The 25,941-nt window shown below is 39.3% G+C and overlaps 2 protein-coding genes and 1 pseudogene across 10 annotated transcripts; all 3 read right to left on the reverse strand.

Moving 5' to 3' along the window:
* Positions 1–385: 385 nt before the first annotated feature.
* Positions 386–10,848, reverse strand: LOC131334087 (eukaryotic translation initiation factor 4G-like). Of its 6 annotated transcripts, none has more exons than XM_058368955.1 (10): positions 10,703–10,848; positions 10,101–10,339; positions 9,198–9,328; positions 8,903–9,046; positions 8,625–8,698; positions 8,428–8,484; positions 6,704–8,050; positions 3,470–6,621; positions 1,273–1,467; positions 386–922 (listed from the first exon to the last, which is right to left on the reverse strand). In XM_058368955.1, the coding sequence occupies exons 2-10, from the start codon at positions 10,280–10,282 to the stop codon at positions 592–594; spliced, it is 5,613 nt and encodes a 1,870-aa protein (XP_058224938.1). In that variant the 5' UTR covers positions 10,283–10,339; positions 10,703–10,848; the 3' UTR covers positions 386–591. The 6 variants fall into 6 exon arrangements, with proteins under 6 accessions (XP_058224938.1, XP_058224939.1, XP_058224937.1 ...); XM_058368956.1 differs by having other exon boundaries at positions 3,470–6,618; positions 10,497–10,705; XM_058368954.1 differs by having other exon boundaries at positions 10,497–10,705.
* Positions 10,849–11,967: 1,119 nt separating this feature from the next.
* LOC131334089 (DNA gyrase subunit A, chloroplastic/mitochondrial-like) lies at positions 11,968–22,520 on the reverse strand. 4 transcript variants are annotated; one of them, XM_058368961.1, is made up of 10 exons: positions 17,126–17,179; positions 16,901–16,986; positions 16,468–16,538; positions 16,192–16,300; positions 16,021–16,083; positions 15,197–15,262; positions 14,978–15,066; positions 14,339–14,387; positions 12,321–12,820; positions 11,968–12,280 (listed from the first exon to the last, which is right to left on the reverse strand). In XM_058368961.1, the coding sequence occupies exons 2-9, from the start codon at positions 16,901–16,903 to the stop codon at positions 12,665–12,667; spliced, it is 606 nt and encodes a 201-aa protein (XP_058224944.1). In that variant the 5' UTR covers positions 16,904–16,986; positions 17,126–17,179; the 3' UTR covers positions 11,968–12,280; positions 12,321–12,664. The 4 variants fall into 4 exon arrangements, with proteins under 4 accessions (XP_058224944.1, XP_058224945.1, XP_058224947.1 ...); XM_058368964.1 differs by lacking the exons at positions 11,968–12,280; positions 12,321–12,820; positions 14,339–14,387; ... (1 more) ...; positions 15,197–15,262; positions 16,021–16,083 and adding exons at positions 17,322–17,366; positions 17,813–17,914; positions 19,571–19,636; ... (1 more) ...; positions 22,041–22,112; positions 22,207–22,520 and having other exon boundaries at positions 16,239–16,300; positions 17,126–17,224; XM_058368962.1 differs by having other exon boundaries at positions 11,968–12,820.
* Positions 22,380–25,844, reverse strand: LOC131332542 (alpha-glucan phosphorylase, H isozyme-like; annotated as a pseudogene).
* Positions 25,845–25,941: the final 97 nt, after the last annotated feature.

Here is a 25,941-nt window from a genome sequence, read left to right on the forward strand (position 1 = left end):
TAAGTACTTATATTGAGTTCCGGAACGGGGCCTGAAAAAGGCAAAAAAACAAAAAAGGTCTTCAAACCAATTTTTGTACAAAATTGACTAATTATTACGGAGTAACTACTAAAACGAAAGGGTTTTTTTCCCCATTTTTTCCTTCTTTAAAATTTCTGTGCAAATACATGATCCATATACAATCTCATTATTGTTCATGGAAAAACTGATTTTCAAGATTTCTAATATTTCCAGTTGAATAGATTCAGAAACTAATAATAAAATAACCTGATAGAAAGAGCCTGTATGTTCTATTAGCAACATGGTGCTTGAATACTACTGCAACGTGCATGGTGCCCACAACATAAAAATGGAAACAAATTGGTTCAAAAGCACTAATAAGAAATAAGAAGCTGAAATTTGGGATGCTCAATTGAACCTTTTGCAGTTACCTTCTTGAAGAAATAATATTAAAAAGTCATGAAGAACAAAATCCCATATATGACAGATCCCCACCCCACCCCACCCCACCCACCCCCCCAAAGAAGCAAAATATTTCCTGCAAAATGAAACTTCTCCTCTTACCAAGATACAATGAGCATCTCTATCCTTCTAAATAAACTTATCCAGTCTCAATGGTTTCCTTGAATCTGGAGGTCTGAATTTCTCGATCTTCAAACTAGAGCTCGATCGAACCTCATTCAAGCCGGAATCACCTTTCTCTACCTTAATAGTCTCCAGAATGGTTCCAACAACCTCAGCCGCAAGCCCCATCTCAACAAGACTTCCTGGTTCCTCTCCTCCTTCAAGTATCAGTTGCCCAACTTCTTTGAAAGGAATCACGTGTTCGATTATGATCTTAGCAAAAATTCGACCAAGGAATTCTCCAGCTTTTGGCGCATCATTTACGGCATCCTCCAAAGTAGCTAGAACGGACTCGAACCTTAACAATAAGAAATGAAACAATGATGAGTTAAGCAGAGAGGCAAACCTTACATCTGAACAAGTTACTCTGTCAGTTCCTCCATATTCTTGTTCTATCTTTCCATCCTCAGATGTCCCCAATTATTAGTCCACTTAAAAAGGTCAAAAGCACACCATTTACAGTTCGTGAAAACTGTCTTTAACAATGACAAAGAATGCAGTCAAAAGTGAGAATAGAAGAGCAATATTGTTATTAGCACCTTCAAAATTTGAATTAGAACACATTATTACATGTGGCATGTCGCCTTAAAAAGCTGTATCAAAAGGGACAAATAATTTGGAACGTATCTAAGGCTGTTGAGATTTTACCCTTTGATGAGATGATCTCCATTTAACATGGCATCTTGGGATTTTGAAAGGTTGACGAGTAGCGTAGCCAAAAGATCCCTTTCCATATCCTTCCTCTCAAATGAATCAGTGACCCAAATAGAAATCATTCTTGGATAGAAGCTGGGAGCATTCAATTCTTTTATGCAAAAAGCAACCTCCTTCTCATCTTTGGCACTGAAAACACGAATATTTTCGTACCATAATTCAGCAGAATAAAGATGGACATTTCATAACAAGCCTCCATTGTACCATATCCACAGCACAGAACCAAGTTCTCTTAAAAGATCATATTATAAAACAAAAGCTAAAAAAAATGTAGTCGATCTACCCAAAACATCAATGGGTCAAAAAAATTTGAAGACGAATTACACTATTTCGCACCGTATCCATCATCAAAACCAACAAAAGGCAAAACTAACTAAACCAGCAACCATGCAGTAACACTGCAATTGACCTATTCTTGAAGTAAAACTATTTCCAAGCCATTATTAGTCCTCAATTACCAAAAGGTTATAGATGCCTAGGAATTACATGGACGAGAAATTTTTTCATATGGGGTTTAACGTGTGAAAGACATGATGGCTTTGACCTTATGATCTAATAAAAGCACCAGTAATTAAAGTTGCACTGACATGCATTAAGGGACAATAAACCATTTAGAGAAGTATGAAGTACAAGGTTTGAGCGATACTTTGTTTTGTAATTATATGCACCAAATCAATCTCTATACCCTCTTCAAACCACTGGGAGGTTAGGGAAGATGGAATAAAGTGTGTTGCCAAAGAATGCACAAAACATAGTGATTGCTGAAAAGTATTGTAAGAGAGAGAGAGAGAGAGAGAGAGACAAAATCTGAAATTGAGCAAGTAATGTAAGCTTATTATGTAGCTCCTGCACACAGGCTATCTTATCAGTTATCAGTAACTATGAAGCGGCTTGAGATGATAGATGGTATTGTACATCACCAAAAGGGGCTCTCAAGTGGACCAAATCCCACATACTATCTCATTTAGGTAGGAACCAATCCATACTAGAAACCAAGTTGCATGCATTTCAGGCATGCTTAAATGCAGTTAGAACCGAAGTCCACACACAAAAAGGCATATACAACCACTGGTATGCTGCATATGAGGTTGTGACATTGACTTCTCCCTACCATCCCCAATACATGCCATTCCATGCACATTATTCGACATATTGACCATATATTGAGCACGAACACTTCATTTTAGTTGTAATAGCCGTCTGATATTTTTCAGCCTTGCGAATGTCCCGTGGCGTACCTTAATTATTGTTAGATTAGATACAGTGGATGTGGATCCACACACGTTCTGGGAGTTGGGACTCAACTATAGATCATTCTACTTGTTTAATTGCAACTCTACAAGTTACAAACCAAGGTGCAATAGTAGTTGTTGAGCTGCTATTCTTTGTTGCATTACTGTCTGTCTTTAGTATCTTTAAAGCATGCAGTAACAAATTATTGCATAGATCAGGGTTATGTTCCACTATTTCCATATCCTGAATTTTGACAATTGTAATGTTCTGTATACCTGTTTCTTAGATGGCCACAATGCACTATCTAGCAGCCAGTAAATACAACCCTACCCACTTGCAACCTTACGTAACCGACCAATATGTACAGAAAAATGTCAAAACAATAAGTTAGGCCTCTCAACTTTTTTAAGCTGGTAGTCACGGATGGTAATTCAAACTTCCTAATTGGCAAATGAATCTACTAATCTCCCACAATGAAAATTAGAGCCGTTGCACATCCCTTTGTCATTTCAATTCACTTCTTTTTACCACTCACTTGCAATTCAAGAACCGCTTAGCTCTTGATACTCGATCAAAATGTATAATTGGAGGTTGAACCATTCTCCTCGTCCCTGATTAATGTGAACTGTCACACCAACCTCTATGAATCTTCATTGAACACATTCATAGACGTTGGTCCAAGTCCAACCAAACATAGAGTTTAAATTGCTAATCCAAATACCTTTGGTGACAAAAGTGGGAGTATAGGTATCATTTCTTGTAGGTGCTCCCTTGGTGCCTATCCTTTGGATAAGGTATTTCACCTCCTCAAAAAATGGTAGATAAATCTTTACAGTTTGCAAATTGGAGGGGAGAAAAAACACAAATAACAGAAATCATGCATGAGACAGAAGTTTACCTGTAGAATTCTTTAATAGCTGCTATAGACTTGTCTCGCAAGATTTCTTCTGGAAATACGTTAACTGAAGAAATACTTTGTGGGCGAGTCTGTTCCCTGCTGTGTATGATTGGTGAAATAGGACGAGATCTATCAACACTCCGATCAGCATTCCTGAGTTCCCTGTTCCCAAAGTTGACATTTCGATCTTGTATTGACTGGTCATGAGAAGGACCAAATCTATCGGTCATGTATCTTGGAATGAGATCATCTCTTGAGCTGTAAACTGTCTTCTCTGGTACTGAACTGTAACCATTCTGACTAGTGGGCATTGATGGCTGCCCCCTAATGGACATTCCCCTAGCAAGACCACCTTGGGGTCCAAGTGTAATAGAATCTTCGACAATGGGTCTCTGAGGCAAGGGAACGGACAGAACCCTATTCTCAAAAGAATGTCTATCCTCCATGCGGGCATCCTGAATTCCATGACTACGGAGCTGTGGAGGCAACCCACGGAGACTACCCATCTGAGTATTTGGAGAAGATAGCATACCTGAGCCTCTAGGACCAAAATCCGGCAGTTGACGATTCCTAACTGAAGAGTTCATGCTAGGAGCCCGCGCTAGCCTACCAGCTTGCACATGTCGTTCTTGAGCAGCATCCCTGTGCACTTCCTCAATCTTTTTCGGCCCTTCGACTTTCCTCCTCTGCTGCCATTTATTTTTTCTCAAGTCAATGGAATCTTTCAGCATGAATCTTAACCTAGAAGACAGTTTCATGTCGTTTGACAACTTCGCCATCATATCGAAATATGCGTCCATGTGATCCTTGGCTTTTGGACGGTCAATCATCTCTCCAATTGTGCTCATTAATTTGCACAAAGCTTCAATATCTTCCTCATCAGGATTTTGATACTGGCCCTCAGGATTTTGATACTGGCCCAACAACTTCTTTATACACTCATGCATTATTCTCTCAGTCAACATTCCCTTCTTGAACAATTCCCCAATCAGCCTAATGTTACCCAACATACGTCTCCTTGCTTGGATCCTCTTCTCCTCTCTTTTCCCCTCAGACTGCTTAACCTCACCTTCCTCATCAGCTCTGTCAGTTTCTTCTTGCTCTCTTGCATCTCTCTCAAATTCCTCCTGGCACTTGTTCAAAAGCAACCTCTTAAAAGTGATCTTCTCATCATCTTCACTGAAATCAGGCAACTCTCCAGCAAGGCGGTGACAGAAGTTGGCATACATCTCACAGAAAGTTGGTTCCATTAGAGCTTTATCAAATATCTGTGAGATCACACCAGCGAGAGTGTCCGCACTATCAATGTTTACCGCTTTGACTTGCTCAAAAAGTTTTTCAAAGTTCTGCGGTGTAAGCTTGTTTAGAATAGCTTTCAACTGCCGCTGCTTGGCCATCTCCTCATCTGTTACTTTACCTACTTCATACTTCTTCTCGGCCTTGTGCATTACCTGTAATGGAGTTTGAGGAGAAGGAATCAAACCCTTCTGAAAAGAGCTAGCACGCTGCCACCTGTCTGAATCAGGGGTGTTCCGCTGTACACCTCCCTGAGAACCCAGAGACTGAACAGGCCCGGAGAGTATCCCTCCAACATATTGAGGAGGTGTTTGGGCACGTGGGTTCCTTAAAACCCCATAATTCCCCACTTGACCAGGTCGGAAATTGCCTCCATAACCATCCACTCGTGAGTCCTGCCCTGAAACAGGAGGTCCAGGTAATTTATTCCACTTGTCATCACCACCCAAGCCACTCCCACGACGATCTAATCGGGAAACCGAAGAAGGCCTGTCAATAATTCTTCCAGGACTAGGGTGTGATTCACGAGAAGCAATGAGATTAGAAGCCATAAAGGCCTCTGCAATATCAGATGTAATTTCCAGACCTTCCGGAAGTTCACTAAATTGCTCGGAAAATTTCAGAAGGAAATCTCTAGAATACTTGTTGGTCATTACGCCATTTCCATCGTCACTATGATGCTTCAATCCTTCATCAACCTGCTTCCCATCATCCATGGCTTCCAACCTTGGAGTTGAGAAATCATCGGCATCTTCCCAATCATCCGGCTCGAATTTATGTTGACCTTTTTTTAATACGATGTCATCCTGCATAGTATCAACAAATTCCTGCTTCGAAGCAACACTAGATGCACTGGTAGTGCTTTCTAAAGAGGCAACAGTTTCATTTTTTTCCTCTGGACCCTTGTAGGCCATATACAGATCAGAGGTTGTTCCCAAAGCATCTGCTTTTTGAAGAATTTCTTTTCTTTTCTTCTTCCCTTTGGAGAAATTACTCTTTGACCTACTAAGTTCTACCACAGGTTTATCCTTGGAAGCTGCTGCAGGAAGAGATACCAAGCCAACATTACCATACTCAGTGCCTTCCCCTTCACTTTCCAAAGGTCGTTCTGAAACAGACGGAATAGCTGAAACAGGAGCTTCCCCCTCATCAGACAGAACAGACTTGGTAACAACAGCTTGTCTACCACCCAAGCTATCACTTCTACTACAAGAGACATCTGAAATTGAAGTCTTGCTATCACTGTTTGAACTAGGGGAAGTTTTATCATTTGTATCATCTGGTGCTAGGGAAGTAGGTATCACTAATTCATCAGCCACTACGTCATCTTTCATGCAATGGCCCAAGGGCTCTTCTGAATCCTTACCAGCAATTTCCGGATTAAACTCCTGCAAGTTATTTGTCACCTTCACGCCAGAGTTTAATTCAGTTTGATTAACTAATTCTGTAGATTTTGTGCAGACAGATTCTGCAGATGACTCGGACCTATATTTGTCCTCTTTGGGCGCTTCACTGTCTTTTGTTCCCATAGTTTCCAGCTTTAGTGGTTCATTGTCAGGAGAAGAATCATTTTTCCTGGCATGGTTATCAGTTTCCAAACTATCAACAATTGCAAAAGAGCCCAATGTCTCCGAGGACTCACATGTGGAGCCTTGCTGACCACTGTCAGTTTTGAATTCAGGCGCATCAGCAGTAGTAGTACTATGAGTGGACAGTGATTCCTTGGCAGATTCCACAGTACCTCCTCCATTACTCGATGAAGCAGTGACCATAGTCTCAGCACGGGTAAAGGAATTAGTAAGTTCGGAAGACTGAGAGGACAAGCTTGAAATAGACGAAGATTGTCCAGGAACCTGCTAACATTGCAAATTCCACCACATGAATTATGAAAATAAAAAATGCACAGCTTTAGATCAGACCAACATTTCACAAAAGTACCTGATGGTGTGGCAGAGAGAATCCTTTCTTGATCTTCTTCTGTTGATCCTTTATAGAGTCAGCCCTGCAAATTGTTTGCCTTCTGTTTTCAGTACTATTGGTCACTACTGGTGCAGACTTCTCAAGGGGCGCATCAACAGAAGGAGACGCTGCAGTAGATTCCTTGACTGCTGCAGTCACTGAAGATGACGTTGGTTCTAGACTACGTTTTGGTTGCTGTGAAGCATCCGAATTACTTTGAAGATTAAGTGAGCCATCTTCCCCCGGCTGCTGAAAGATCGTAGGTGTTTCACCCTTTTCAATAGAAGCTGAGCTAACTACCTGTGATGAGTCAGCAATCTTCTCTACACTTAACCCAGTAGCTTGTTTAATTGTCACCTGTACAGATGCTGGTGGAGCTGAAGACATTGAACTATGAACACCACGTGAGTGTTCCAAACTTGATGATTCAGAAGCACCATGTAATGGAGCACTAGTTTTACTAGAGTAAGAGTAAGAGTTATGAGCAGAAGGGTTCACAAAAGCTGGTGTTTGTGTGCTCTGGCTAGGAGGATAACTAAACCTTGGAGCCTGGGAACTGGGATTTATCTGGGTACTAGACAAAGGAACAGAACTTGGTGCTGGAAAAAAGTGGGAATTGAGATTATAAGGATTAGGATAATAGTTTATCGGACGAGCAGGCGAAATAGGTGTAATGGGCTGGGATTGTGGCACATTTGGGTGAGACCTAGTGCCTGACGACCCAACAAGCCTCAACTCTTCATGAGTATCTGGATGTGTAATCTTGACAGGTTTACGTTGAACACCATAGTTTCCTGCCTGATGTTGAGCGAAGGGGGACCCAATACTAATTCCCAAGTTACCTAACTGAGGCATGTGGGGACCCATTTGAGGTGGGAAATTCAAGCTCTGACCCTGGTGCATTATCCCGGGAGGTTGCATTGGATGGGGTTGTAGACTTGGAAGAAATACTGACTGCTGCAGTTGAGGAGCATTTCCCATGGGCAATGGCATTGGCATTGGCATTGGCATAGGTACAGGCAATGAAGGGGAAGCCATGCCCTGTGACTGAATCGGCGGCTTGGGTCCACCTGGTTGAACGGGGCCTTGTGGCTGGTGAAATGGCATTGGCATGGAAACCCCAGGGCCATGATGAACAGAAGTCTTCTGAGTTTGGGTTACAGGGGACACAGATGAAAACTGGACGTCCCTCTTAGGCTTGGCCATTTGGCGGGCCTCACCAGTAATGGATTGGTCGCCAGCATCTCCATCCTTCCTTGGCATTTGCTTCTTAGGAACAGAAGGAATTGGAAATGGTTGTGCAGTTCTTTGCGAATCATGACGTACCTGAAGAGAAGGAATAAAAAACAAGGAAAAAATGGCTAAGTGAGAAGAAACACACTGGTATCAATGCGGTGCTAATTAAACTCCATGCAGGGACAACTACGTATCTCAGGCTACTTCAGCAAATTGTCACTACTGAAGTGGGGGAATAGTGTGTGTTGGTGGTGGTGGGGTGTGTGTGTGGAGATGATATCAAATTCCACGAGGAGCACTATTTCACTCTATCAATATCAAAATTTACAAACCTCAAAAACGATTTTGGAATGCTATGCACAACAGTCATTGGAAGAGGCGGGGAGAGAGAAACCAAGGCTTAGCTGTAACAGAACCTTCATTGTTCACAGATACAGCCAGATCAGAGTGGGAAAGGACAAACTCACCTGGTCGCGTTGCTGCTCATCCAAATTTGGTGGAGCTGAGTTAGTCCGAGCAGGTATCTGAAACAAAAAATGATGGAAACCATTTATATAACTCAGGAACAATAAAAATGTTAAAGCGCCATCCATCCAAACAGAGTACTAAATTTGCAGGAACTTGGCTTAAAATCAAAATCAAGAGCATGAGAACAGTAAACTACCTGCATTCCATTCACGAAACCGGGACTAATGGACCCAAACTGAAGAGGAAAGGACTTAGACGCCTCTCCTGAAGCTAGGCCATCAGAAGGAAACAGTATTAACATGCTATTAAATGTTCGTATAGTAACAATAAGTTAAGTCATAATGAAAACTGTTACAGAAAAAATTCTGCAAATATACAAAATAATAAAATACTTAAAATTCATAAAACATTGAATTGCATAAGTACTCTATATATATATAGCTAATTTTTATCAAGCACTTCGTAAAAATTTACGTTTTGCAGGGGTTGCAGGAGGTGTAGAATCAGAATTGACAATGGCTGGCTGAGAAGATGGAGCCTTTGGACCAGCTTGTGTGCTCTTCTGAGTTGCCATATCTGCTGTTGGCTTGAGAGGAACCCCTGCAACTGGGGCATCAGCTGCTCCAAGAGCAAGCAAAACGAAATGAAAAACACTCATAACATTGCAAAGACCAGAGTATAAGCAAAATCAATTTCTTCATTCTGCTATTGTATCAAAAAAAATTGTCCTTGCAGCAACGACAAGCCAAGGTCAGTTTTGATTCCATACCTTGCGCTGACGGTTGCAAATGGGTACCATTTTGTAGAGTCCGGGCAGCAGAAGCATAACTAGAATCTGGATTTACCCCGACACCGCTTACCCTAGATTGTCCTCCTTGAGCATTATTAGGCTTCTTAAAGCTAACACAGCGCAGAAAGAAAAAAAGACAATGATCACAAAACCAAACATTCACAAGAAACCCTGATTTCCAAACACATGTACATGTCAAGATATCAACGTATATATACACAAGCAACCAAAAAACCCAATCTACCATCCATTTCCACGACAAAGACGAACCGAGAGAAAATCGTGCCTTTGTTTCAAGATATACAACGATCACGAAACCATGCTTAACAATAAAAAAATATATAACCTAATTTCAACTAGACGTACATGGAAACATCACAATTGGCATATAAGCAACCAAACCGACAAACCATAGTCTACCATCGATTCCATGACAAAGACAAACTGAAAGAAAATTCTGCCTTGTTCCAAGATATACAACGATTTCATGAAACCATAATTCAACAATAAAAAATAAACCCTAACGACGAACGTACAAACATAACAGTGACAGATAAACATCCAACCAACAAACCCTAATCTACCTTCGGTTGGATGACAAAAATGAACTGAAAGAAAATTCTGCCTTTTTTCAAGATATAAAATGACACGAAATCATAATTCAACCGCAAATATATAGACCCTAATTTTCGAACACACGACCGTGCAAACATAACAGTTATCATAGCCAACCAACCCTAATCCACCTTCGGTTGGACGACAAAGATGAACTGGAAGAAAATTCTACCTTGTTTCAAGATATACAGCGACACGAAACCATAATTCAACAACAAAATATAAACCCTAATTTTCAAATACACGTACGTACAAACCCTAATCTACCTTCGGTTGGAAGACAAAGAGGAAGTGGTAGAAGTCGAAGATGGTGGAGGGGCGGGCCCGCCGCCGCCCTTCCCGCTACCGCCTGAGAAGTTCCTTGGCTGCGCAGAGGTCCCGGATCGGCCGCCCGATTTTCTGTACTGTGATGAATCGCTCCTGTCAGCCCTTGATTGATTGAAGGACATAAATAAAACCCTTCAAATCCCTCTTTTATTATTCTCTTTTTAGTTTCTTCTCCGTGCCTACAACAGATCGAAAAAAAAAAAAAACCAATAATAAACTCAGACAAATATATATATACGAAATTAACATTCTTGAATGAGGTAACAATATAATTGATGTAAACGTAAAAGATAGTAAATTGTTGGAGCTAGGGTTTGGTTTAGTCCTTGTGTTCACCTGGAGTGTGAAGAGTGATGAAATTAGGGTTTTTATGTGGTAGAAATGTTGGGTAGATTGACGTGGGTCATGATGGCACTGCAAAGGGGAGAGAGAGAGAGAGAGAGAGAGAGAGAGAGAGAATCAGAATGTGTGTGTGTGAAGGTGAGTTATGGGGATGTAGAGAGAGAGAGAGAGAGAATTACTACTATTGTTAACAAACTGACCTTGCAAGGGGGGTCAAAAGGTAGGTTCTTTAGGAGATCTGAAATCGAATGGGTCGCGCGTCGGCGAGCTCTTCGTCTCTCTCTCTCTCTCTCTCTCTCTCTCTCTCTCTCTCTCTAAACGTGTATGTCACCGACCTCTCTCCCGGGTAAATTATTCAGTACCCTGCGCATCACGTGACGATACTTTCAATTTTTCTCTATCACACATAAAAGTGGGCTCTACATGCTATGTGGTGGAGACCACGTAAGTGTGAGATGAATAAAATGTTTGGGACACCACCACGTCTTCTTTGTCACACATTTATGTAGGCTCCACACACTGTGGTGAGAATCGCATAATTATGTGATGGAGAGAGAGTTTGAGGCACTAATAATTAATGACGGTGCTCCGGCGGCATTGAATAATTTTCCCTCTTCTTTTTGTTTATAGCCCCCACAATCTTTGTGACACGCGCGACCCTTAAAAAAATCACGCGCCGCCGCTTTATTTAAATCTTCCTAGTAGTAATGGAAAGTGGGGCGAATGGGTTTGCCTTTTGGGGGAAAATATCTACTGGGCTTACTTCACGGGGAAGCACCTCAATTATTAAAAGTGTCGTCCCGCTAAGCGAAAGTATTTACTTTTTAAATTAAAAGATTAAAAGTAATGTATTGTAAAAAAATAGTCTGTCTCGTAAAATAAAAAATAAAAATTTAAAAATAAAAATTTTAGCAAAACATGACCTAAGTATTTGAAATTTCTTTGTTTGAGTTTAAGATTTTCACATTCGCATGGGATAAACATAAGACGGAGTAGTATCTGCACTTGTTGTTCCTCAAAAGGAGAAGTGTGTGGTGAAACCTCTGAGGCTTCATTCTTGTAAGCTTTTTTTTTGAGTCTTAAAAGTACGAAATTATGATAAAAATAAAAAAGTAATTCATTAAAAGCAAAAAAATATTAAACTAACGCCTTTTTGGTCTAAAGTGTTGTTTTATATGCATTTTTTCAACATTAACCCACATTTTTTTACTTTTCTGATTCCTCTCAACGAGGAAGATGATTAATTCAGAAAATTACGATAAAAAATTTAACAAAAATTTATGAAAAATTAAAAAATACAGACAAAAAATTTAGAACGAAACCCGTTGGGGGGTCTAACATATGATGACGTTGCTTGCATATGACTATGGAGCATTGAGGATCTTCTTGTGACATACGTATGCCAGAGTAGCTCATTAGTATGACTATTTTTTGCACCCAAAAAGTATACACAAAGAGAAAGAAAATTATAATTTACTCCTTCCGTTCGCATTTGTTGGTCAATTTTTAAAATCTGTGATATTTTTTTTTATTACTTATATTTTTATTATAGATCTCAAAAAATATGTAATATGAATTTTGTCAGTTTAATAAATCTCAATTTGTTCTGCAATACAAAGTTCTCAAAATCATGAAAACCATTAGTATATAAATTGAAAGATATAAGCAATCAAAAATGACACAAATTTTAAAAGTGGACCAACAAATGCGGATAGAGGGAGTTTCTATTTGCATGACTATCGTGACAATTTCATGTTATTGTTGTGGAAATTACTCATCTCGCCAAGGATATAAACAAACAAGGGTGTTTCCACTAACCACGCCAAGGATATAAACAAACAAGGGTGTTTCCACTAACCAACAAGCTGTCGACCATAACTTTTTGGTTGTCCTTATTCAATTTTTTTTTCGCGTTTGTTAGTTTTGTGCCAAACTTTTATATATTATTAGTTCGTCTCGATGAGAGGAATAGGAAAAATAAAAAATTACTCCGACTTTTACACAAGTATTTTTGAAATATCCAAGAAAAAATCTAAAAAATCAGAGACGAACTAACAATACACAAAAGTGTAGTGCAAAACTAACAAACACGGGAAAAATTTGAATAAGAAAAAAACCAAAAAATTGTAGTCCACAACTTGTAGCAAAAGTAAGGTCTTGTTTCATAGTTGGAGTCCGACTGAGAGCTTCTCCAAACAACATGCTATTCCCCGCATGGATCTTTGCTGATTTTTCCATCTCTTGACATTTGCTGGTCTACTATCCATATCTGAGGATCGGCAGCAGTACATGTTTAATCCTACCCGGAGCCTCCAACGCTGTTAAATCAACCCAATGCATCAGCAGTTATCGTTTACATACCAGGAACACGACCATGCGCAGACATAATAACAGTTTGCATGTTCAACTTGGAGGAAGATGTACTTGACCTTTAAAAAAAACACGAGACAGATCTTTCCTAGATTCGAATTCTAAGAAGAGCAAGCTCTTCGATAAATATAAAGGGGTTATTAGTAAATGTTCTTAAGAGGATCAACATGGTAACACTCTTGAGAAAAGTGGAAAGCTCCAGCCAACATAATTCACCAAATGCCAGGAGAATATGATGTGATACAGACTTGTTCCTATAATATCTTTTAATCATTTTTATTAATTCGTTGCATTCCCATATATTAGGAATGCATGACCATTGAGACTAGGACGATGTACATTTCAAACAGTGTTGAATCATCTAATAACACTTTCTTTGACGACATTAGATATAATAAGTCATTTGAATTCTAATCATCAAATAACATTAGCACATGAACATCAAAAGGGTTATCAAAGTCAATATTCCAGAAAGGAAAAATCAGGAAATCCCCAGTTAAAATAGTTCCCAGCAAAATGCAACCCCAAACCGATTTGATTCTGCTAAGTTCGACGCAAACGAAAACTATGAAGGTCAGGCTACTGAGGCTAGGGTCAATCCTCGGTTTAGTAGGTTCACTTGCAAATCCCTAGTCTTTTACCATCAAACCTATCCAAAACTATCTAATTTATCTGTAATGCCAAACTACATCATAATCGCACTGCATTGGGCATCAAATGCATGAGGTGTATTACATTGGTCACTTCATGGTTATGGGTTTATGTGGTCATCTTATGACATCCAAGTTCAACTCCCAAGCATTGGTAAATTATGTCTAAACAAGGTGACTAAGCCATGAGCATGATAGTCTTTATCATCTTGTTTGATTGAACAAACGTATCGGGCCCAGGGACTGCAAGGTGATGCAAACAAATGATATTCTGGCTAACTACATGCTAGAGCAAGCACCCTTGAGAATCCTAAATGTCTACTTTAATAATGACCAGAGGAAAGTGATATTATTACTGGAGATGCAGAAGAATGCAATATTTTCATTCAAACAAGACTTTTCAAGATTTCTGACTTGCTTGGAAGGGGTATATTGTAACCTAGCGTCTGGCGACATTATGGGTAATGCAGCATTGAAGATGTTTGTAGAATAGTGGGTATCTTTCCATTAAAAATGCATGGACACGGTAAATGCTCGACAAAAGATCACATCCATGTGCAAAAGCTAGAGAGGAGAAACCATGGTAAGTGGCAACTAACAGTATGGGATTACTAAAATGGATTAGATTTTGTGTGCAAGTCTACGTGCAGGTGTGCCCAAGCGCTGGGGTGTGTGGGTGTGTGTGTGTGTGTGAGAGAGAGAGAGAGAGAGAGAGAGAGAGAGAGAGAGAGATGTGTGTGTGTGTGTGTGTGTGTGTGTGTGAGAGAGAGAGAGAGAGAGAGAGAGAGAGAGAGAGAGAGAGAGGCATGAACTTGCCTGGAGCAATTCTTTCAAGCCCATCAGATGAGGTTTTCCATTAAGTATGCTGTAAATAGGTCAAACAAACAAGACACATCTAAGAAAGAGCCGATAAATACTAAGAGAATTGAAAGAAAGACTTAAAGAAGTTAGAAAGAGGAAGCAGGAGGGGAGGCCTTAGTTAATCCATGATTTCTCTTTCGTCTTTTCTTTCCTTTTTGTTTGTCACAAGAAATAGGTAAAAAGTAAAAACATATCCAGAATCATGATCAAGACCACACGATATACAACATCTAGCAAATTGAAGAAATAAATATTCCAGAAGTTGAAACAAAATTTCTTTTCAAAAGAAACACAAGTTTGGGCACAATTTGGGATAGGTAGGTTTGCTTCCACATTGATTTAATACTGTCTCACAGTAACTTTACTGAAATACATAACAATATATAGAGAATCAAAATAGTTCTGAAGTATATATTAGAGACAAACCCATTAAAGTAGTACCCAAAGACGAAAAACTAAGTGAGTTTTCTCTCTCAAACCTGCAGACCACTTGTCTCTACTGCTGACAAAACCAAATCAAAACATGTCTATCCTCCTCCCTTACTTGATAATACAAGAATTCTATATTTTGTCAAGTCCTCAAAAGCTACTCACCCCACCATGTTGCAGCTAAAGCCAGATTGAAGAGCAGTAAGATGATACAGATTATTAAGGACGATGGATGGATCAGATCCTCGCTTAAGCTGGAAGAGGAAAAAGAATAGTTGGTCAATTCAAAACTCCAGCAAAACTTGCACCCATAAAGTAAGTGTAATCAATGCTGAGCTTCAATATCGTCAAAAGCAAAGATAGTGCATGGGTCAACGTTGATACCTCAATGACAATACGCATTCCGGATCTATCACTCTCATCACGAATGTCACTAATGCCTTCTAAACTCTGAGCAAAGAAAAATTCAATAAATAGCATACCTAACAGCAGTGTTACTTATGCTTCAATTTGCCACAATAATATGCATTTGCATTGCCATGAATAAGAAACCAGCTTGCTGAACTTTTTGGTGTCACAAAAACAAAGAAATCTAAATTTCACATTTGAGATTACCAAAAGCAAGACACAAGGTAGCACACTTCTGAGTAAAAGAATGTCTGGTAACAATCAGCAAGGGAAGTATCAAACAAATATTGTTGTACCTACACACATAAGAGAGGACAGAGATATAGCAATATGAACTTGCACCACAACCTCCCTTGTTAACTTTACATGTCAGTTTGTTGTTATCAAGCTGATATTTCAGTGTAAGTGTCCACTACAATGGTTCTTGGCCAATCCATCTCATTAGTAATTAAATTTCCTTCTGCGATGGATTGCAAAGAATCTACAGCACACAGTCACTTTCAGTGATACTTGCAGCAATTGCCAGTATAGTTAGAAGTTAGAACTACAGCTGCGTGGGGCAACCTAAAAGAGAAAAATAGTTGTTTGAAGCTTAAAGCATTATTATATGGGGAAAAGAAGGGCCTTCTATATGCATCCAGGAGTTAACCAGCAATCCATCACTAGAACCCAGAAAGAGCATATCAGTACAAATAAAACCAAAGTGGAGGTTGTACCGGGAAAAAGTATCAGTTGAAGATTGATTTTACAGAACATGAATAAAATGTTCAAATTGCAAAGCCATACAAGATTTAGACTACCTTATTTTCCACAAGCTCAGCAATTTTCTCAACGAGGGAGGCTTTGTTAGTCTGGTATGGAATCTGTTCCATTCACAGAAGAACAAATTATATGAACTTTTCAACTTCCTTTCGCATTCGACTTAAATAAAAATAGTATATGGAGATTGATTAAAAGAACCAGGATAATACTTCTTTTATAATAATAGCAGATCGCTTCGTTTTAGAATCAAGAAATTCAATATCAGTCTTTCCTCTGACAACGACCCGTCCTCGCCCAGTTCGATAAGCTTCTAAGATGCTTCACAAAAAATGAGCACCCATCAGTTATTTATCAATGTTTCCATAACCCATGAACCATCGTTACCATAAGACTTTCTCAAGATAGGTGGTTTTAGAGTATAAAGAGACCATCACGGTACATTTGTCAAGTGAGGGACTTTGAAATAAGAGTTCAGATTGACCTACCCAGCGGTACCCATTATTAGACCACCAGTTGGAAAATCAGGTCCTGGCATGTATTCCAGCAATTCTTGCAGCTATTTCAAAGATATTTACGTTAGACTAAAAAATAGAGCAATGAATTAATAAACCCAACCAACAATGATTCGAGGTCGAGACAAGAAAACTGCCCATCGGGAAGTTTCAACTAAAATAAAAGATATATAAAAAGAGAGAAGGCAAAAGAAAGAATAAACTTCATAACCATCATCACAGACACTAGCATTACATATCAGAAATAGAAAAGTTCTTGTAAAGAAAACTGAAGAGACCCAAACAATAAAGCATTTAAAATAAACTAATAACTAAGAGATAAAAAAAATATTCAGAAACAAAAACAAAAACGCCCCTCTGTTCTAGCACTACCCAGAAAGTAATTTCTAAAAGATATGATGACTACCATGGCTTCTGGGTTATGAATCAAGACAGAGAGAGCATCCACCAATTCCCCAGATTATGAGGAGGAATGTTGGTAGCCATTCCAACCTGAGAATGTGAAGTATCCATAGCACATTAAAACGATGAAAAACCTAAACACTCAATCCAAACATAAGAAACTAGCCGATCAAAAAAATAATAATTAAGAAACTAGTAAATTGCAAGAAAAACATGCAGGTGGAATTACCGCAATGCCAGACGAACCATTCAACAACAAATTTGGGATTCGAGCGGGTAAGAGCGATGGTTCCTTTTGAGAATTGTCAAAATTTGGGACAAAATCTACCTGCAATGCAATGTGATATTTGAGGCAAGATAACGTGGGTTGCACAATGAACTACAACAATTTCGAATGATAAGCTGTTCCACGCAGCAGTACTGACTGTATCTTGGTCCAAATCAGCCAACAGCATTGCTTCAGTAAGTGCCTGAAAAATATGCCAGAAGGAAATAAGTATACCTTAAATGGTTGCATTTTACTGAATTGTGCAGAGAAATTTTGAAGCAATATGGTTAGCTTTAAGCCAAAGAGCATACCACTGATTGTGGGCCATATATAGTGCACTACATAGCACGTATCAGCATGTATTTACATGGCAACATACAAGCATATGGTTTTATTCTAATGGTTCCGGAGGATTGATTATAGTAAGCAACATAATCAACATGGCAGATAACAACCAATATCCATTCCCAGAGTATATCAGGGAAGCGTGCAAACAAATTACAGTGTTTACAGCCAATACAAATTACACTCTTAAGCACCCACACAATTCAGAGACTAACTGCAGCATCACATGTAGGCATGTGAGGAATAAATGATATTTCCACTCAACATATCAAATTGAAAAAATTCAAATGGACATTAACCTACTTCCAGTCTGCACTCTGTGTAACGCATAGCAGCAGGAGGATCTGCATCAATCGAACCAAAATGTCCATGCCCTCGAATGAGTGGGCTGCGTAAAGAGAAATCCTGGAAAAGTAAACATCTTGAGATTCCAAAAACCAAAAAAAAGGTGGGATTCAATAGCTAATTATCAGACTAAAAGTATCTAAAAATGTATGTTTCTCATCAGCATCCAAAATACCAGACGAAAGATGGTAATTATAACTTACTTCATCAAAACACTAGGAGAGAGAGAGAGAGAGAGAGAGAGAGAGAGAGAGAGCAAAAAAAACAAGACTCGAAACCCCATTTATAAACAAGTTTTCACATTTTGTCATCCATATTCACCACTGCACCAAATGAAGATGATGTAGAAAATATGCCCTCTGGAATTCAAATCAAATGCTAGAAACCTTTTCAATGAAAAGTTTTAGATGTAGTTCAGCAAAAAATATTATGTTCATATAAAATTGAACTGCTACTTGATCTTGCGATCCTTCGAGATGGATGAGATCCTCTTTGATCCTCCCCTAAAGGCCATTCGAAAATTCAACAAACTCCCAAGTTCCTCACTCATTCAAATACCACCAACTATTTCTCTAGAATTTCAGCAAGCTGTCACTTCAATCATGGTAATTTGAATTGACTTCCATGAATCCATCCGCGAAAGCTATAGCCTTTCTTCCATCTTTTAAACCTAAAACAAGCTTCCTGTAACCTAACTTTACACAGTGGCACTCTTGCACTAAGCTGAATGAATAAAAAGGATCCAAGAGTCACTAGGAGGCCATTAACTTCATATGGGAGACTAATAGTGGAGTGTTTAGAGCATAACACTCTTCTAGGAGAAAAAAGTGCTAGAAACAGGCAAGAGACAAATGCCGAACAATCACTTTATCATGTCTTGTGATGAACAGATGATAATACCATGATAAGAAGTAAGAATTAAAGGACAAACAACAGCACCTCATCCTGGAGCATTCATATTACACAATGCATATAACAGTGTTCTAAAAATCGGCTTAGGCGCTAGGCGGTGGTCCTAGGCGCTGGATTAAGCGGCGGGAAGATTAGTCAACCGCTAGGCAGGATTAATCGGAGAATTAGGCATCTAGGCGGGATTAACAGGGGCGTTAAATAAGTAATTTTGCAAATCCAAGGGGTTAAATGTTGTTGTAATTGAGTATACAGCCTAAACGATTTAAATCTAAACCTCGTCTTCTCAGCTCACTGCTGCATATGCAGTCAATGTTTATTTTCACATGTTTGTTGTGAAATAAAGAGAAAGTGTGTGTATGTAGTCTCTGTTTGTTGCGAAATTATGTGTATGAAGGCTCTATTTCCTCAGCATGGATGTTATTTAATACAGCATTTCCTTGTACTTAAAACTTGGAAAGGGGGGGAGAATTTAAACAAAAAATAAGAAAAAACAGACTAATCTCTAGGTGCCGATCACTCAGCGTAGGCGCTAGGTGGTGCCCGGCTGCTCAACTAGCACCTACCAACTTTTAGAACATTGGCACACAGTCCTCTTTTCAATACGTAACTATACCATCCACAAAAGAGAGGAGTGACCTTGGTGAGGTGGACCAAACCCATACCACTCACTGAGACTCCCAGGTGACGATGACTACTAACAACCAGTAAAAAGTAAAACATGCGTAAATGTTAGCTCTGACAAACAACCAAACTTTTTTCTCTCTCTAAAAACAGCTAAAAAAAACTATGAAATTCCAATATTACCTGCGCCATCCGAACCAGGGAATCATATACAGCAGTGTCCCCATGAGGATGAAACTTACCAAGAACCTGCAATAAAAGTAACAGGATTCAGAAGTTAAATGTTGATATCTTGCAGAAAGATGATAAAGACCAAGTCATGGATCTATCTTCATATGCCAAGTAGCAAAGGGAACTTATATGGACAGATTATAACTTCTCCAACAACTCTTGCACACTTCTTGTAGGGTTTTCGTGATGACAGGCCCAATTCATGTATTGCAAACCTGTAGCCAAATTCGTGAAAGAAAATGTGACACGTTAGTCACTTCATTTACAGCACACAATGCAAAATAAACGTATTAAAGACTGACCGAAGAACACAGACATGAATGAGTTGAAGACCAGGTCAGCAGAATCACTTTGTTGTTAGATGAGCTTCACAGTAACTAGAGATATACAAGTTCAACTAGCTCCATACTTAATAGTATGTCATAAATAGGCAAATGATGCAGCATCTAAATACTGCTGCGGCCCTGCCTCAGCGGGTAATGTCAACAACCGCCTACACTAAAGCTCTACGTTGTTAATACAGGATGTAGAAAACGTAAAGTTGTAACATAATTTAGGTACATTTACCGTCACCACTGCTCCTCAAGCATATATAGACTCTTTTCCAAGTGAGCCAAATATGAGTATTCATTAAGCTTCTACAAAAACAATTTTCGGCAATACGCATCTAACAAAACTTCCAAGTTGGATGATTGATGAGTAATGCATTCAATGCCCCTAATTCCCAAAAGGTTTCACATTTATGGGATCTCTAAGAGAAAGGGTAAGGTGTTTGGAAGTGCACTGTATTGCAAATTTCCAGAGATTAGGGTTTTTGGTGGGAAAAGGAATGAGTGGAGCTGTGTGCCAGGCCTAGAAATAGAGGCTATAAACTAGTGATGTGGTAGTTTCTTCTTCAAGAACATCTTTGCTGCATCATGCTGATCTTCTGTCATTAGCAATTCCCAATTTCATGTTCACTACATGTTTCCAGGATACAAAAATCAGTCAAGCAATGTTTCCAATTTGCCAAGATAACAGTATTGATTCCCATTTCAATTCCCATTGTAGGGCCCTGTTGTGGAGCCCATGACTAAGTGGATACCACCCACAGTTGAAGTTAAATATGAGTAGCTCAAGACACTCAAGTTAAGCACATTAACACCTAAGGTCCTAAACCAGAAAATATGACTGCACACCCATTCCTAATAACCATGATCCCAAACAGGAAGCACTACCCCACATGCCAATTGGGGCTTCGTAGCCGGCTCACTTGTCATCAGTTCACCGAAATTTAAACTTGTTGCACAGTCGATAATATACAGAGGGGAAAAAGCAAGACGTTTGCTTCTCCAAGTCTTTTGCCTGGTAGCTTTCAACTTAAATATTGTATTCTGAGAGAAATTGGAATATTATTATATTACAATAAACAAAGCGAGTTCGTCAACTCATATTTTTACTCGAATAAATTCAAGTAAAAATATAAGGGCCGTAGATGCTCTGAGTAAAAAAGGATAACAACAACAGAAACATACGGAAAAAACTCACAATATCCGCCTGTGAACAGGCTTCAACCCGTCGTGAACATCCGGCAAAGCTCGGCCAAGCAACACCGACATTGCATACGCCATGTAAGCTTGTATCATGGTTGATTCTTTTTACCTGTGTAGCAAGATACTAGGAGAGCACACCTTAGCACTTCTCCCAAGTACCCCAAAAGTCGCTTTACATTAAGCAAAAGAAATGAAGGGGACAAAAGTTGATACTACAATGTAAAATGACCATTCTACTAATCCACCTAGGAGGTTTCGAACACCTGAGATCTTAGGAGAAAGCAAGCAAACCCCCTAAGTCTCGGGCATTGACCACCAAGTCAACACCTTGGGGTTTAGTTTTACAACCTCCATTGTCGCCAGAATATGTGAAGGCAATGGAGGGAGACTTCATCCTGGGGGCAACGTCAGGTGAGCTCTAGAGAAGCTGTTTGTGATGATGGTCATTGGGCCAGTAGTAATACTTAAGGGTAGACTGAGAAAACAAGAATGGAGTGCAAGGACATGACAGGAACCATCTAACAACTTATTGTTTACGACATCAGTGTGGAGAACCCACAGGAATTTGCTTTACAGTCAAAAAATGTGGACGAAAGAATATGATGGGGATGGGCAAGGACAAGGGAGCAGAGAAACAATCATGAGCTCATACTTGAAGGACAGGAATGGAGGAAAAGTCAGATACCCTTTTTGCCCAAATTTAAATCGAAACATACTTGCCCATGCATATAAAGGAGCAACCAGCCCCCTTCAACGCAGAGCAACAAATAAAAATACAAGGACAGGAGTGAGATGCAGTTCAATTTTTTCAAATAAACTGGAGCATAATAACATGTCAATCGTAAAACTATTGCGCAAAGAGTTCCAAAAAAAGTAGAATGGAAAAGTACCACTCAGCTGCTACCTGTAACATGCCATCAGAGATAATCCTACAGCCAGATAACAGGGTACCTTCTCCAATCCTGCATGATCACACACGTGGAAAGTTAAAACACGAGGAAAAAGAGAAGAAACTTGAACCCCCTTTTTTCGAGAGGGAGGAAATACAACACTAACCCTGGAAAGAGGTACATGTTTCCCTGGTTGAATATGATGCTTTGTTAAGAATCACAAATTTACGGATGTGACAGTTGATAAGCTCTCAAAATCTTCTCAGGTACATACTAAGTAGGTCAAGGTTGGTCACCCATTGATCAGTTTCTAACCATTTGGTGATGATATTGCTGAGCTCAGGACGGGCAAAATCGGAGCCATCTACAAGGAGTAATGCCATTGGCTTTATTCTGGAAGTTGGTAGGCCATACAGAGACATGGTCTGCAAATAACTCAGCCTTTAAAATGTCACTGTGTAGCTGGGCAACACCATTGACCTGCAGATGTAAGGGACAACAAGAAGTCACTTTCTCATATCCAAATGGAACGATTAACAGCTGAAAAGAGGTAGAAAGGAATTAGTGAATGAAAGACTTGACATGAGAGCACGACAAAGGACATGGGCTTAAATAGAAGGTAAAGGAACCAAGATATGACTGGTAATAACAATAGTAGTTCAAGAAGAGAACGTGAATTTGTCTATACTTATTTTGGAATTGAAACTACAGCACAATTTCAACAAACATCTCAAACCAGAATGATAATTTCAGTATAACAAGACGAACAGAGAGTCAAGACTCCCTCTGAAGATGCTCTTGCGAAAGTTAACAGTATGAGAGTTTAATGTGATTTTCTGCAAGTCTGAAAGGAGATTTAGATGAAGGGGTCATGATATGACAGGCTCGCACCACAAATAAATTAGCCATGCGCACAACTGGTTTTTGCGGATTGTTATCCAAGATGCACATGCTGGAAATCTTGCTCTCGAGGTCTGGGTGTGTTCACTTTATCATTGCCATAAACTGCAAGAAGCACGTATTTCTTATTCAGAGAATATAAAGCAAGATGCAGGTTATAAAGAGAAAAGATAAGACAGATAAGAAAAACAAACCCTCTTATATTCAATGATTTCCATATGGCGAGGAAGAAGTTTCCACATCACAGCTTGTGACCATTTCTCCAATGCCTCAGGGAGGACAATGTGATTTGTATAAGAAATTGTCCTGGTTTAAATTTCAGTTTTAATACTCATAAGAACAAGTCATAGCAGCAAAAAGAAAATTTGTGCTAAAAAAAAGAGTGCATCCTATGAAACAACCCAATGGAAAGTAAAGATAACTGTACCTTGTTGTCACATCCCAAGCTTCAAGCTTCATCCCATCCAAGTCCTTCATCATCCATTACTAATTCCATCAAACTCTGGAATTGCGAGAGTTGGATGTGTATCATTCAGTTGCACTGCAACCTTACTGGGAAACTCAGACCACTGTGGCAAACCCAGCTTTTCTCTCCTTAAAATCTGAAAATAATGTCCTGAGATTGATCCAATGATTAGAAAATAGTATGGTAAAGTAACAGCTGTGAGTGCAACATATAATCCTAGAGGACTTTGGTCAGATCTAATCAAACAACTTAAATAATGTAACAAACGTAGCTTCGAAGAAGGATGGAGACCCCAAACATAGAACACCAGAGATTTCAGCCAACCTGAAGTGATGCACTGCACAAGAAAAATTGTTGCTTCAATCGTAATAGCTTTCCACTTTCTGTTGCATCCCCAGGACATAAAACAGCACAAATCTGCAAAAGCACCACTCCATATCACTTTTCTGGGAAATCGTTGATGAGATGAGAAAAGCATTGCTTCCTGTATTTGAACAGCCACATTTTCTTTCTCAACAATGTTTTAGAGCATCTCCAATCCACCTCTATTCCTCCAAAATGGAGGATGGATGTGACACATTGAGGGAAAATTTTGTAATTTATCTAACCTAGAGATATGAACAACAAGCAAGTGTCAACGGATGCAAAGATTCCCATCTTAAGTTTCCTTTTATTCTTCGGAATGGCATTATATTTCAGATGAATGTTTATAAAATCTTATGTCGATGAATGTAATCAGGCTATGAATATGTTATGGCACACTTACGATCCAGTGGGATGGACTTCAACGCTACCAAAAAGTCTGACGAGGAACACAATGTCATGTCTTACTACTTCCCAAGGGTTAAACTTCTGCGAATTTTCACCAAAATAATGATTATTACCATCCCATCATATAAACAATATTTGAAAGGATTATCAGGTGAAAGCAAACCTCAAGCCAGTCTTCAGCCATTTCTCCTGACCCTCCTTGCCAACGCACTGCTTGAACAGCCCATACCTGTACCTCAAACCACATCCCCATGCAGGCAAATTCAATGTTGCCATAGAGTCGAGAAAGCATGATGCAAGTCTTCCCAGAGCTGCATCTTTCTCCTGCAACAAATTTATTGGTGAAATGGTGATAATCAATAATCTGCTCATAGGAACTTAATACGGTTACCGACTAAGGTAAGTTAAAGATAAAAGTAGCCCAAAACTAAACACAAGGGGAAAGGCTGCAATAGGTGCAAAAGAATGTAGAACCTCACCATGTTAGAACGGAATGGAACGAAAAAAATTATGCAGAATACTACAGAAACAACTTATGTTAAAATTAAATGCAAACAGAAGTGAATTTCTCAAGTTCTACGAGCAAAAATATTGTCTCTGTCTTCATGGGAATTTGGGAACAGTTGTGCACATAAGCATAAATCAAGTGAAGTAGATTGCATGGCACAAGACCTAAATTCAAAGACCTCCATGGGGATACCTACATTGTTATCATGAAGGAAGCATTCAAAACAAATGCTAAATTACAAGAAGGATTTTATGAAATCAACCGACCTGCTCAACAATTTCCTCAAGTTCATGACCCAGCATATTCAGAGCATCAGTATAAGCATCTCGAATGTCCAGGTTTCCAATTGCATTGGTCAATGCTCGTCCTTGAAAAATACTCCATGGACAAGTAGTATGTTTGCTTCGGATCGGATGCGTGAAAATGAAGGTAGGTCTCATTCCATTGCTGCAAAAGCAAGTGTCAGACAAAACACTTCCACCATTATAAGCTGCAGTATTTGAATCACTGCGCTCAATCTAGCTTTTGTACTAATTCACCTCTTTTCCAAACTAAAACTCTGTTTAGATTTCACAAGGTTAAGAATCATAGATATGCCTTCTTTAATATTTTCTTCTCCACCTCCCGCATTCCACGTGACTGTGTAGTAGGTGTAGTGTCAGTACCCAAACTACATTTTCCAGAATCAATTATTGTACTTGTAGTATTTTTAAGTTCTATCATGAATATTCTACATCTATTCAATCCACATACTTTTAAAAACCATGTATTCAGATAACCTCCCATCCATATCAGCAAAGAAGTGATAAATGCTAGGTAGGTACAGTTCATCAAACACAGAACATTCATAGAACTACTAAATCTTACTTTTATCAGACAATCACGAAGACTCTTTGCTGTCGCATAGAATGCTTGTTCAGGCTCAAACTTGAAAGGAGAAAAATGAGGACTGTATTGGGCATGCTAACTGATGTCGGAAGCTATCTCTGCCGGTTCTTCGGCCATCGGGGGCGCAACAGCTGGAATTTTGGCATATTTAGCAGAAAGACCAGACTTTGTATTACCATTAACATCGGCTGTAGTTGCCATATCTAGTACCTTTACCAGCTTCTACAATACTACAAAATGAAAAATGAACCTCAAATTATACTGCATCGCCTTCCCTTCGTAATTGAATAACAATCAGCTTGAATGACTTTACCCTTCTTGAAGCAGTGGTCTTCAACAAAAGCCATCTCAAACTAATTCCTCAAATA

Source organism: Rhododendron vialii, chromosome 7a (assembly GCF_030253575.1).
Source record: "Rhododendron vialii isolate Sample 1 chromosome 7a, ASM3025357v1".
Taxonomy (NCBI): domain Eukaryota; kingdom Viridiplantae; phylum Streptophyta; class Magnoliopsida; order Ericales; family Ericaceae; genus Rhododendron; species Rhododendron vialii.